The sequence below is a fragment of the Lycium barbarum genome, chromosome 6, assembly GCF_019175385.1.
Source record: "Lycium barbarum isolate Lr01 chromosome 6, ASM1917538v2, whole genome shotgun sequence".
Taxonomy (NCBI): Eukaryota; Viridiplantae; Streptophyta; class Magnoliopsida; order Solanales; family Solanaceae; genus Lycium; species Lycium barbarum.
In genome coordinates, this window is record NC_083342.1 from 103,435,606 (window position 1) to 103,451,372 (window position 15,767).

The 15,767-nt window shown below is 32.1% G+C and overlaps 1 protein-coding gene across 1 annotated transcript; it reads right to left on the reverse strand.

Moving 5' to 3' along the window:
• Positions 1-9,269: 9,269 nt before the first annotated feature.
• LOC132644299 (uncharacterized) lies at positions 9,270-9,998 on the reverse strand. The gene has a single exon (XM_060360888.1). It carries the CDS (start codon positions 9,996-9,998, stop codon positions 9,270-9,272), a length of 729 nt encoding a protein of 242 aa, XP_060216871.1.
• Positions 9,999-15,767: the final 5,769 nt, after the last annotated feature.

The following is a 15,767-nucleotide window of genomic DNA, read 5'->3' on the forward strand; positions in this document are numbered from 1 at the left end:
CGTGGCTTGTCACACTTCTAATAGCTTACAAATATTTAACACGACTTTTAAAGTTCCTCAAAAATAGCAGTGTTTATTTCCTGTTTAGAAATATTAGAAAATAAAACGTATGGATAATTAGAAGATGTAAAAGTTAATATCCTACTAAACTAGGGATTCAATTAGTTATATTCTCCTACTGTTTATCATCTTTCCTCTCTTCTCTTTAACGGATAACTCCCTTAATCTCATTTGTTTGCACTTAATGGAGGCCTGATTCTGAATTATTCAAATTTAGCCCATTAAGTACATTTATTTTTGTTAAAACTTTGCCACTTATTCAGTCTTGAGAGATCTGATTCGGTCAGATCTGGGGTAAAGTCTGAAACTCATTGAGAACTTAGCACATATTAATTGATAATTTTGCATTAAATGTTATAAAGAAAAACTAACGCCAGACCCTTTAAACCTAATTTCTTCTGCAACCTTTTTTACCATTATTTTTTCTCTTTTTACAATCAAATCTTATACCTTCATCAGACTTTGTGATTTTTATGCCTTCCACATACTCTTAGTTGAAGAGGGAACGTCCAAATCCACTCATCAAAAAGAAAGTGTTTACGGTCATATGCAATATAATTTACCCAATTATGAATCAGGGTCGAATCTCACAAGGAACAATATACTAGACGATCAAGCAAATGAGGAGTTTTCACTTTCTACACTAAGCCAAACACTTTTTAATATTTGATTTTTGGTTTAACAACTAACAAAGATAAAACTAACTAGAAAGCGGGGGAAATGATCAATGGTCGCAAGCATGGATACAAGGAAAATTACATTCAAGTAACGATCCAATGTATTTTATGATTTTATTACTAAGTGCGAGTTTATGTTAATAGATAATGGTTTCTAAAATCTCATTGAAAGTCTTCCAATCAAATTAATGAATTTCACTCTAAACTTTTCCAAGTTTTAGGGTCTGATATTAAACACTACCAATTGAATCTCAAGTTAACTTTCCTATTCTTAGCTCAAGTTATTAGATGGGGTTTAAAGCCCCAAATCCTTATTAGTTATCTTTCCCAACCTCATTTTTTCTCTTCCGAGCTCAAATCGAAGTAAATGGTGAGTCCTAGGGTTAGCTAATCCCTAAATAAACATTAAAGAACAAGATTAATTAAAGAAATAAAGACCCACTTCATTAGAAGTAAAAATCATTCAATACATAAGCAAAACAAGAGTTTTATCCAAACTTTAATCATGAATATTCCCATAAACAAGATACAAGTGAAGAAATAAATACTACCCACTTAGATGTTCAATACAAAGCAAGAAATTAAAGAAATAAAGTAAAGATTCAAGAAAGTGCTTAACCAAATCTTCAACATCAAAGTGTGGTGTAAGAACTCTATCTCCCAAACTTGTGTGAATGGTCAAAGATGTCCCACTACAAAACCCTAGAAGAGTTTTTATGCATCCCAAAAACATGCAAGAGAACTGGACAAAAATACCCCTGGGTGCCTCCACTGTGATTCACTGGATGAGCCACCGACGCAGCCTTCGAGTCTCACGTGTGCACACAAGTCTCGTGCGCTACATATTTCAACAAGTTCTTCTCATTAATGGCAAAGCACAAGGTAGGTCCATGTCTAGCAGGCAAGGCGTGCGAGTCAATCGTGTGATTCACGGGCGATGCTTTTTTTTTTCTTTGAAGTTCCTAATCTCCTTGCCGTCATGCCGTGCGTCACCTGTGCGAATCTCAGGACACTTCTGCGAGTCACATGCCTAGCTATCCTGTGTCCTTCACTCATTTTTTATCTTTTTTGCTCATTTGTTATCTTTCAATGTCTCGCCTCTACAAAACACACAAAAACGTAAGAAACAACATAAAGAATACTTAAAGGATCGCAAAAGTAGAAGAAAATGCTATCAAATGTACCGTAATTTCACAGTACATCATAAATACACGATCATTAAAAATAAAGAAAACTACCATGAATAGATATTTTGGGTCTGGCAAAGAATACAAGGATGAAATTAAAGAATACAAGGCTGAAATTATGGCAAATTATATGTCTTTGACCTTCAATGATTTGGTGCTTCTTTTGTTCCCTTATTTCATGACAAATTCTGATGGGAAATTAACCTTTTTCGTTCAGCAATTTTGGTGGGTAAGAGGGAGAGTTGAGAAAGAAAGGGAGAGGGAACGAGAGGGAGATCTAGATGCCTCCAGCGATACATTTATTGCTTCTCAATCAAATCTTGCTTGCATATACATATTGGTTGTAGTTTAGAATATTTAATTGTCATCAAATAGATTGTTTTTATGTTGAAATTTTAGATTTTATGATGACATTTTATTACTACATCTTTTTTATCGATATATCATTTTTTTCCAAATTCAGATAGTTCACTAATTATATCAAATATAAAATATTCATTTATATCTTTAAATACTTTTATTTATCTCTCAAAAAATAATTTGTTGTGTAAGTTAATATTTTATCTAATAGTTTTTTGATATAATTTTTAATTAATTTTTTATTTGTATTATATATTTATTATGTTTAAACATTGATATATTATGCACATTCAGACGATAAAAAATAAACGGTCTTAACCATTTAGTGTTCAGGTCTACAATCAACTTTTTAATATTTAGATGTGCATTTAGATTCAAATACCTTAATCTTAAAAAAAACAAATGCAGCCTTAATCACTATGAAAATAAAATAAATATTTATACAAATATTATTTAGTTTACCCACAAGATCATAAGATGTATACATAATTTATTATACAATGTCTAACAAAATTATACTAGGTATATCTAATTTATTATAAATAGTGTAACAAATTTATACGAATATATATTTTTTTTGTCTTCTATTGCATTCGAAAATAACACTTGCACATTCATGGTATGTTTCTAAAATAAAATAAAAATTCTTGTTATATTTAATTTGTAGTATATTTCTTGTATAAATAAATGTAGTATGTATTTGTAATATATTTCTTGTATAAAATTTATACTCATTATATATAAATTTTACACATACATATTCATGGTATATTTACGTGATAAAATTTATTATAATTGGTATAAATGTTATATATATTCAATATGATATTTTACCTTCTTCTGTCTTTGATTTGTTGAATTTCTTCAGCTAACTGCCTCTACCCGGATGTAAATTGTACATAACTTTTTGAGAATATAATTATCCCATTTTTAGATGTATTATGTTTGAGAAACAGATTTAGAAGATAAAAATTTTGAGCTAAAAAATAGGATAGAAAAACTTTCTATAAATTTTTTGCAAATAATGAACAATCATGTTTTTTTCCCCTACTTTTAAAGAGTCAATCCAAACGTCCTCTTAGATATCTGTTAATTCCCCGTTTTACTGAAAACATGTGGTTATTGCTGTTGAACAAGACCGCTATGGCATTTGGGCTAGGAATGTTGTTGCCCAAAATATGAAAGCCCAAAACCCAAGCATAAAGGTTGGGCTTGGACATCTCACTCCTAAAGCAAAAAATAAAATAAAAAATGCAAATCAATTACATTAAAGAAAAGCATATCCTTTACTAGTGCCATCTTATAATTGATATTCTACGTACATTAAAAAATTAAATTATAAAAAGGACGGATAAAAAAGTCATCTTTCTTTATGAAGAATAAGTCTAAATAATCTATTCATAAATATTATTCGTGTCAAATTCTCAGCTCTTCTTCCTTTCTCATATTCCTTTTGTATGTTAAACTGTTATAATATTTCAGAGCTTTAGATTTAACAATGAAGCTTAAGGATATTAAAAACTAACTAGTAGCATTTGTTCTTTTGTATATAAATAATGGAGAAAATGACCTAGTACTTTCAACTTTCTGCGAAGCAGTAAAATTTAATGATGATAGCTAAATAGTGACTTATCTTTTTCATCACTTAAATAAAAGGACTAGAAATAGTAATCCTCCTGCTTTACAGGACAAACAGTATTTGGTGGTATCTTTAGCTACGAAATAATATTTTTCTCTCTCTTCCGTAACATATACAATAAAAACACATACCTCTCAAATCTTATTCTATTTTAGAAAATATATTTAATGAAAATAGTAATATGTTAGAGGCAGAGAAAAAAGATTTATTGATTATTAAACATCTTGTTTCTCCTTCGCATAAGGACATCATATTTTAATTATAGCTTTGGGTGTGGCATATACCATTTGTAAACAGCTCTTTTACCAATCGCAACTAAGATATCAAAAATAAATAAACGCACTTTTGTCGTAGAGTTAATAATTTAAAATGATCATAACCGTAACATACGATTCTATAGTTAACCAAAGGTTTAATAATAGCTCATCCACAAATGATTATTGGAACAATCATGGTCTTCCAAGACCTAGGCAGTTCAATCATATCAATTCTTCTCAATCAAAACAATAGTAATAAACATCAATATTAATTTCGATGGAAATCATTATTTATTTGTGTGTGTGTGTGTGTTAGTTTCTTTAATAAGTAAAAAGTTACTCCCTTTCCCTACTATTTGTACGTAATTAGACTAATCATTCTTTAGTATTATATAAATACTAGCAAAGCTCTTAATAGTTAAATTTAACTTGATAAAGAAAGTGTGATGGTAAATTTATAAAAATTGAATAGTTAACTATTATTTAAATAATTTAAAATCCTAAAAGTTGAATATAAAATATTACAAATAGTGAAATGGTGTCAAACCTCTTTGGTGGAGTGAAGCATTATCTGTTAATTAATTTTTAAACCAATTCAAAAGCTTAAATTATTTATCTAATACGTTGCTGTGACTTGTTGTCCCAAAATTAGTTCTTTGTATATGTGACTAATTAAATTTATTGGTGGAGAAGACAGTAGATGGAAGTCTATCCTTATTAGTATACTTTAATAGTAATTTGTAGTGATTGTTTGGAAGTCTAATCCTGATTAATATACTCTAATAATTTGCAATTGTTTAATAATCGCAAACTCAGGGTCCACTGCCAGCTGGTCCACGAATTGTCATCATATTGGAAAAAGAAACCTTGGACTTGCTTGAAATCAGCATAAAAAAGTTTGGTGGAACCAATTTGTATTAAACTATTCTTTAAAGATTAAAATAGTGTTCAGGTACAAAACATAGTGGGGACTCGGATTTAAGCAAAGATTAGGGATGATTAATAGCATTTTTAGCGTCCGTAGACGGAGTCTGATTGGTTGGTTGAGACAACCAAGAAAAGTTGTTTAATTATTTTATTCACAAAAGTTTTCTAATTAATTTATTCTGGAAGACGACAAAGTTGCATTAAGTCATTAGGACCCCATTAATTGGGGCACTTACTTGGGAGGATGAAAGGGACTGTGATAACTTTGAAGTTTTCTATGAAGTAAAGTAGATAATCTATAATTACAACAAATTTTGAGTTCTAAATAAATTGTGAAGTGGTTAGTTAATAAAAAGAAATCGATAAATAATCATTTTCTCATATGAGTTGTTCATATTATTAGTAGTGGATAATTCATTTCAGTATGTCAGGGTAAGTATTTTAACATCAAAGTTGGACATGAAAAATTGAGGGTATTTTTCCTTCTTCCAACATAGGAAATTAGGAATTAATAGGTAATTAATTGACTTTAATTAATATCCTTATTCAACCATAAGAAATAAAATAAAGTAAGTTGACACTTTATATTATATATGCTGACAATATAATTAATGTGACTGTAGATCTTAATTAATCTAAGCAAAGAAGGGATGCAAGGCTTTCAATGGGGAAATCAATTTAATTAATTGACATATCTCTTCCTGGAAACATTGCTCTCAATTTGTAAAGGTGTTCTTGCTAGCACCTTTGTTCTTGTCAACATGATTAAAAAAAAGTCTCTGACAGTATTATATATTCTAAAAATTTCTGTTAATTAAGCTGTTTGATTACTTACAACAAATTAAAAAAGGACTGACGAGTTTTCGTGAGAGAAGTACTTCATTCTCACAATTTTATTTGGGTACAGAATTTGTTTTTTGAAAAAATGTTCTCTCCTGTTTATGTTGACAAATTTGGTCCAAAATATTTGTCACTTTTAAAAATTTGTTAAGACCATTATTAATTTTTTTTGAGTGATGCTTTTGTTTATTATTATATCAGGGGAGAAGAACGGGGAACAACAAGGGCATACTACGCTACTGATGAAGTTTAATGACTATATGCCTTACTATTGTAAAAAAGCATATAGTCATTAATTACTTTAAGAAATATATAAGAATAACATAATAAATATTTATTGTATAAGGTATTTTATATGAATGTAACAAAACTTTAATGACAAATAAAAAGACACGAGGAACTTAATTTTTAGAAGTAAAATAGAATGTAATGTATAAAAAAAATAGAAGTGACATGTAAATTAAAATTAAATAAGGCATCGTACTTGGAGAAAAGTGGAAAGAGAGCTGATAATGAAATATGATGGGGACAGGAAAGATACTGGTAATTACTGGGAAAGGACTGGCAAAGATCTTCAAAAAGGTAAATTGGATTTAGGAAGATTTAATCCAATTCTGCCACTCACTTACAACTCTTTCTTTTTTCTGAGTTTTGCTGAATCTTTTGTTTCTGCCTCTCAATTTGTGTATCCAGTAGTACTATGTACTATAAAAAATAATTCTGGTACTGACACTGTAAAATTGAAGTCTTTGTATGGGGTTAACTCTCTATACTTCAGAATTTTAGACATACTTCCCAACTCCAGCAAACTGCCAGACCATACTGTTTGTCTATCCAAGTTAATAGAGCAAGTTAATTACTAATATTAAATTATTAACTATTCACTTCGTCCCAAATTATTTAACATTTTTCGCTTTTTGAGAGTTAAACGAGTTATTCTTTGATCGTAATTTTTTCATATGTCTTTTAAATATTTTAAATTATTAATTATGGTAACTTATAGTAATTTTTACGTAGTTTCTAAATATGTAAATTTTATTTCGAAAAATTTTAAAAATTTATGTTCAAACACACAGTCAAAATTAAGAAGTTTGACTTTCGAAAAAAAAAAAATTTCTAATTAGTTAATGCATATTACTTAACCTCGTATTTTAAATAGTTTGTAGTTAACTATCTCTCTCCCGATAGTGGTGCATATCTTTTGGACTTTAACATACATAAGTCACATGCCTCACGACATGCAAGGGTTTAACATAGGTCGTTTGCTCATCATGAATAAATGAAGTATTTGTTACCTGCGACGGAATCAGAATTTTTACTGAGAGATTCAAAAAATAAAAATGTAGTTTCTAGATTTAAATTTGAAACCTCAGGGTGAATTTTGAACACCCTAAATCACTAAACCAATCTCTTCTCTTGTGTTTAGGATATTCAAAAACCAATATATGTAGATAAAAATTAAAAAAAATACTTTATATATACGGTGTACGTTTTGCCGAGGGTGTTTGTGTAAACACAGTTGTCGGGCCCAGATCTGCCCTGTTTGTTACGGGGACACAAGACAAATTATTTCTAGCTAGGAACTCTTTAAGGAATATATGCTTATTCAGTATGTTGGTTGTTTTTTACATAATTATTATAAATTCGAATGCAAGCGACTCATAGTTAGCCAAACAGTTGTACCTCAGAAGAAAAACAAAGGGAACAAAAGAGAAAAAAAATCATAGGAAAACCCTCCAGTAAAAAAGAGGTGCGCTTCAGAAAGAGTGAAACAAAAGTGTGGCTTGAATGTCAATCCACCATAAAGGGGCAAGATTGCTTCTCTTATCAAAAAGGAAAATAGGGGTCCAAAATTTCTTCATTTCTAACTTTTTTTCATTCCTATTTATCGTTCTTGATGTGAAAGGAACCTATTTTTTTTAGAAATTTCTTTTGAGTCATTTACTCTCTAAGAAAAAGGATAAACAGAGAAGAATTGAATTTTAGATATATTTTGTTGTACGTAGAATAAATTAGATCAAAAAGTGAAAGTGAATGTTGTATTATACCAAAACCAAATGTAAACGCCTCCTTCTAATAATGATATTATTACCAGGAAAAAAAAGCAAGTGTTTTTCAACTTTTGAATGAACCATGTGGGATTAGTTTAGACTAGAACCGTAGAACGTTAAAAGGTGGCACAAAAAATATTTCAATAAATAGAACTCTCAAAAAAAAAAAAACAAAAAACGAAAGAAAGAAAGAAGGAGGCCATGTGGACACCACGTGGGAGGCAAGTTCACGTGAGAGGAGGAGGGGGTTGAGCCACGTGGATAGTGTGGGACCCATAAAGTGGCGAGCATTGCGGGTCAATTAAAGGGATTTTGACTGATTCGTAGCAGACACATGAAAGTGACAGCTGCCTCGTGCCCCTTCTCGACTTCAACACTTCACGTGACCCTAACCCTAAAAGGTGCTTGAAAATGTTTATATCAAATTAATATAATATAAGTAGGTGTTTGGCCAAAGAAATCAAATATTTCTCCCTTTATTTGAAATTTTTGAAGCTGAAGTTGAACATAAAGTTTCATCTGATTATAGTTTTTGCTAAGAATATTTGGTTGTTTGAATATAATGAAAGTGAAAACGGAATTTTATGTGTTTTTTAAATTTTTAAATACAACTTTAAATTGTATTTAGAATTTTCATGAGCGACCGCTGATTTTCAAATAAAACAAAAATATGTTCTAGAAAAATGAATAATCTCATGGCCAAACTAGTGCTAAATTTTATTATTTAATTATGATAAATTAGATATTATTTTATTAAATTACTTAGTTATAATAAATTGAATTGATTTGGTATAATATTTGGTAGAAATAAGTACTATTTACCACGAAAAGCCAACCCCAAATTTATTGATAAAATACTCCGTCCGATCTACAATTAAGTGATTTTTAAGTGTTAATGATTACAACAACAATAACATACCCAGCGTAATCCCATAAGTGGGGTCTGGGGAGAAAAGATGCACACAGACCTTACCTCTATCTTTGGAATAGAGAGGCTGTTTCCGATAGACCCTCGGCAAAAGAAATTTAACCGATGTGGAAACTTAAGAAAATAAAAAAGGACGGCAAAAATAGCAAATGTACAAAAATGCAGTAACATATATCAATACACATTACCGAAAAAGAAACTACATGACTACCCTAAAACATACGACTAAAAGTAGGATAACATTCTATTACCTACTAACCATCTACCCTAATCCTCGACTTTCACACCTTTCTATCCAAGGTCATGTCCTCAGTCAACTCGAGCGTTGTCATATCTTGTCTAATCACCTCTCCCAATTCTTCTTCGGCCTACCTCGACCTCTCCTAACTCCTGATATATCCAACCTCTCACACCTCCTCACTGGCGCATCTTCACATCTCCTCTCCACATGACCGAACCATCTCAGTCTCGTTTCTCTCATCTTGTCCGCCACAGGGGCCACTCCCACCTTATTCCGTATAACTTCATTCCTAATCATATCCCTCCTAATATGCCCACACATCCATCTAAGCATCCTCATCTCCACCACATTCATCTTCTGAATGTGGGCATTCTTGACTGGCCAACACTCTGCCTCATAAAAAAATGTTGGTCGCACCACAACTCTGTAAAACTTACCTTTAAGCCTTGGCGACACTTTCTTATCGCACAGTACCCCGAAGGCGAGCCTCCATTTTACCCACCCATCCCCAATACGGTGTGCTACGTCAGCATCAATTTCCCCATCTCCTTGGATTATGGACCCAAGATACTTGAAGTTGTCCCTCTTAGGAATGACTAATGCCTCAATCTTCACTTCCATCTCCGCCTCAGACATCACATTACTGAACTTACACTCTAGATACTTTGTCTTCGTCATGCTTAACTTGAATCCTTTTGACTCCAGGGCCTCTCTCCACACTTCCAGCCTAGCATTAACTCCACTACGCGTCTCGTCAATCAATACTATATCATCCGTGAATAACATACACCACGACACCTCCCCTTGAATATGTTGTGTCAATTTGTCCATCACTAACAAATAGGAACGGGCTAAGGGCTAATCCCTGGCCTGATGCAACCTCATCTTAACTGGGAACTACTCCGAGTCACCTCCCGCTGTCATAACCCGAGTTTTGGCTCCAGCATACATGTCTTGGATAACCCTAATATAAGCTACAGGTATACCTCTAGACTCCAAACATCTCTACAGAACCTTCCTAGGAACTTTATCATATGCCTTTTCTAGATCGATAAACACCATGTGCAAGTCCCTCTTCTTGTCCCTATATTGCTCCAACAATCTCCTTATAAGATGGATGGCTTCCGTAGTCGAACACGCCGGTAAGAATCTGAATTGATTCTCAGAGATGGACACACTCTTCCTCATCCGCAATTCGACCAGCCTCTCCCAAACTTTCATAGTATGGTTTAAAAGCTTAATACCCCTGTAGTTATTGCACTCTAAATATTACCCTTGTTCTTATACAGCGGCACCATAGTGTGGCATTGTAGCTGTCCTAAATATGACATTAAACAATTTAGTTAGCCATTCCATACCTGCCTCTCGTGCGGTCTTTCAAAAGTCCAACGGAATCTCGTCTGGCCCGGTCGATCTTTCCTTCTCATCTTACGAATAACCCCCTGAACCTTTGCAGCCTTTATGCACCTACAATACCCGAAATCTCTGTGCATCTCAGATTGCTCTAACTCCCCTAGCATGATATCCCTGTCCCCTCCTTCATTCAAAAGCTTATGGAAGTACTCTTGCTATCTCCGTCTAATATATGCCTCTGCCACTAATACTTCGCCATTCTTATCCTTAATGCACTTCACTTGGTCCAGGTCACGGGCCCTCCTCTCTCTCGCCTTGGAAAGCCTATACAACTTCCTATCCCCGCCTTTGCTCCCGAGCTCTTCATACAAGCGCTCAAAAGTTTCCATTTTAGCCGTCGTGACTGCTAGCTTCGCTTCCTTTCTCGCCGCCTTATACTTCTCTCGATTCCTCCTCTTTTCCTCCTCATTTATGCTTTCCACTAACGCTGTATAGGCAGTCTTCTTGGCTTCAACTTTTCCTTGGACCTCCTCATTCCATCACCAATCCCCTTTATGCCTACTAGTGCAACCCCTCGAGACCCCTAACACCTCTCTAGTTGCTTCCCTAATGCAGCCAGCTATTCTAGGCCACATACTAACGACATATCCACTGCTCCACCAAGCCCCCATACCAATTAAATTCGTCCCAATTTGCTGGGCTTTGGCCCCAGTCATGTCGCCCTATCTAATCCTCAGCTGGTCATATCTGACCCTCTTCTTCTTCTTCTTCTTCTTCTTCTTCTTCTTCTTCCTCCTCCTTTTGACCTCCAAATCCATAACCACAAGCCTATGTTGGGTTGAAAGATTCTGATGGACAAAAAGGAGAAAAAGAAAAAAAAAAGTGAGTTTTAAAGTTTTGGCATATTTATATTGAAAATCACATAATGGCATTAAGTGAATTAATAGATTAAATTATCCAAATTAATCTGATTATCTAATGACCTCCCTAAATTTAGTGCATTTTATGTGGACCTCCCTTAAACTATACTTGGTTCTAATTATTTTTTCTGAACTTGATTTTATATAATTGTTACCCCTGTAAACAATAATTGGTCCTAGTTATCCCCCTATACTTGTCTTTTCTACAATATTTACCCCCTAATAAAATGAAAAGAAAAGGAAAAATTGATACTGCATTTTAATGGAGGAGTAGAGAAGATGAAAAGAGATAAAGAAATAGTCATTGGAACGGTCAAATATAAAAGGAAATGGTATTTCAGATTTTTTTTACAAAAAAGATTACTATGACGTGGTTGTTATTTTACGTTCTCACACGCAAACGTCATTTTGAAATCACTTGGATTAAGGAAAATAAATAAATATAGGGAGTAATTAGGACGAGATATTGTTTGAGGGAGATAACGATTATATATATAAAAAAAGTCAAGTATAAGGTGGGGGGGGGGGGGGGGGGTGATTGGACTATGTATAGTTTAAGGGGTATTGAAATAAAACGTGCCAAATTGAAGAGGAGTTTTAGGTATTCTACCCATCATATAATATAACATAATTTAAAAAAAAACACTTTTTTTTTTAGAATTTTGACCACTAGACCTATTTTCTAGCGGCGTTTTATTAAAAATAAAAAGGTTCTCAATTGGGATAAGTACAAGCAAGGGGGGCTAGGCCTTACCTTACCAGTTCTGATGAAGTAACAAACCTGTACTAATTAACAAGCACGAAGAAAATAAGAGCTAGAGAGAACTAAGTATTCTATGATCATCACCGAGTTTGTAATGTACTCTATGATGATATTACAAATGAGGATGCTTAAATGCAAAAATATAAAAACCAAGAAGAAAGTTGAGTTATCAACCTCAATATTTCATTTACAAATGTATGAATTAAAAAGGATAGATTGCCCGTCTAAAGTAACTTGAAAAAAAAATATAATTAATGGAGTACATTTTTTTTAAAAAAAAATACTTATTTTAGAGCAAATTTAAAAGTCTATAAAATAACTTATTATGAACTACCGTGAGTAATTTTATACTACTATTTTTAGTATGTTTAAAAAAAACTTATCTTTTTTGTATTTGACATCTCTTTACTTATTACTCCCTCTGTCCCAATTTATGTGACACTTTTCGCTTTCCGAGATTCAAACTGTATGAACTTTCCATCATTTTAAGATGTATTTTTTCATCAAATTGATATGAGAAAAGTTGCAACTTATAGTACTTTTCATGCAGTTTTCAAATAGATAAATATTAATGTTAAACTATCGAGTTAATCTAATCCAATTTAGCTTCAAAGTTTAGTCAAATGACTCTCGAAAAACGAAAAGTACCACATAAATTGGAACGGAAAGACTAGCTTTTTACATCACTCATAATATGCTGAAAGCGCAAATGCTTTAATCTTTTTTCTTATGTTTCGTGCCCATCAATTAACTAGTTAAGATAGCTGAAACAAAAAAATTATAGTTATGCATCACTACAAAAGTAAATGTATCGGCAGTACTAGAACTGTTCACGTGATAACGCCACCAACAGATTTGATCGGTTGGACGAGATCCTTTCATCTTTAACCAACGCTTTCTATATAAACGAGCAATGCATATTGCGAATTTGAATAAGTAATCTGAATAACAGATGATTAAAGCAAAAAAAAATGTCATTAGTAGCGCTAGAGCGTGCTGTCGAAAATACACAAATCCTTAATAAACAGAATAAAAGAAGTTCCTAAATTATCTGCATTTGCTAACTTCAAACGGTTAGGGTTTGCCCTGAATTTCCTAGTTTATTTGAATTTTATCATAATTGTGTTTTACTTCAAAAATGATTTCTTGGTAGAAAAAGTTTTCTTTGTGCAAAAGGACTCTACCATATTTATCTCTTTTTTTACAGGAAAAGTTTTACACTTCTATAAATTTAGGATATTCCCTTCAAATATTAACACAATAGCATCCACAATGCAGTTGTTAAAAGTATCTTGTTTAGGGGGAGATTATTCCCTCTATGGTTTTTAGATATATTTTATATTAGTTTTCTCGTACGTCAATTGGTCAAATCATATTGGAATATTATGTTCTTTTAGTATACCTTCTTTGTCATCTGATTTATTGTGTTCAAGATTTGCAATTGTAAGCTTCCGCATAACGCCCTGTTATTTCGATCCCCAACAAGTGGTATCACAGCCGATGGTTCAACCAATGACTCAACGGGGTAGAAGACGGATTCAAGGCCGATTCAAATCAAGCTGCAACTAATTTCACGAAAATGAAGATTTTTTTTCCAGAGTACTACATGTGGAGATGAAATTTTAACCATATTTTCAACATCCCTGCTGCTGTATCTTTAAAGTAAAGCAAAATATTTATTTAACAATTTTTAACCACTATTTTTAACCTTATTTTTAATCATGCCAAGTAGCAGTGATGAAGATTATGTGGAAAAAATGAATCAAAATTATTTTGCCAGAAAATTCAGGCCAAGGGGAGATTTGTTAGGGTTTGCCCTAAACTTCCGACCTTATTTGAAGTTTACCATAATTGTGTTTTATTCAAAAAGAATTTCTTGGTAGAAAAAGTTTTATTTGTGGAAAAGGAATCTACCATATTTATTCCTTTTCTTGGAGGAGAAGTTTTACAGTTCTATAAATTGAGGATATTCCTTTCAAACAATAACACAATAGCATTCACAATGTACTCGTTAAAAGAGTTTTGTTTAGGGGGAGATTATTCTCTCTATGGTTTTTAGATATATTTTATATTAGTTTTCTCATATGTAGGTCAATCGGTCAAATCATATTAGAATATTATGTTCTTTTAGTATACTTTTTCTTTGTCATCTAATTTATCATGTTTAAGGTTTGTAATTATAAGTTTCCGCATGACGCCCTGTTATTTCAATCTCAACACAAATTAAGCAATTGAGGAGCTGCTAAACACAAAATATATTATGTATTATAATAAGACCAGTTCTTTTTTACTCTTAAGTGACACAACAATTCTCAACAACTGTGTTCCTTCTCATTTTCTTGTTTTATTCATTTTACTTTATTTTATTGCTCGCTTAATCTATATTGGGTGACCCATACTTTATTTCTTTCTATTCGAAGGTGAGCTAGAGCAGAAGGTGCATGCGGATTTGGAAGAACCCGGTAAATTTAGTTTAAATTTTATTTTCTATTTAATTAAAAATATTTGATCTGTATGACTTATTATATTAGAATTCAGTAACTTAAAAGTTAAAAGGGATAATTAAAATTCAGAATTCATAAACTTCAAATTTCAAGTATATCTTTACTTCTCCAATTCTTGAACCAATGTCTTTCTTTCCAAACCTCATTTACTACATTTTTTTTTTTTTTTGAAGAATATTGAAATATGCAGATAAGCTAAGCATAAACTAAACTTTTGTTAGGGTAGGTGGAAAGGTAGTTGTAGAGTGTGGATGAGTTGGGGCCTAAGAGACAAGGAACAATATGGCGCTGGATAATATCAAAAGCTTGGGTTACGTTGTTGACTACGTTGTGAGTTGATAACAATTTGATATGGACAATTTCCTTTTTTAATTATACATTTATTGTGAAAGTTTGGTAAAGCTTTTAGTGCAGAGTTTCCTAGGTTTAGGATTCATGGATGGACAGGTGAAAGATAATAAGATTTTCCAGACAAGACTTCCTTTGCCCTGAGTTCCATAACTCCCCATTCTCTTCATTATATTTTATTCTATCTCTCTCCATTTTTTTTTTCTTTTAATTTGTTTTTTTTTAATGATGCATTGTTTTTATAATATTTCCTTCCATGTTAGATCTAATTTGATATGCATAAATACAACACTAAAGCATGAAATAGATTATATTAGATTTAGCTGATAGACTAAGACAAGTGTGATGGATGATATAGCTTGAATATGAAAAGTTGAATTAATAGTTAGTACAAATATGTTAAATCATTTCATTTGTAGGACGTCAAATCGAAGTTTTCAAATAATCAAAATTAGTATTTTATTGATTTTATTATCTTTGAATTATTAATTGAAGGAGGTTTCCATTTAAATAAAGAAATCATTTTTTAAGAACCAACAGAAAAAAGAAGATTAACTTTATTTGAATAGATAGAGAATAATAAAATAAAGTTTTCCGTTTGGTCACTAGAGGAAGCAGCTTGTGTGTTATATTTTACATTTATAGAGGGAAAATAATAAAATTGGTTTTAGCGACATAAAATATTGCATCTTAATTTGTGACCCTGATCAAA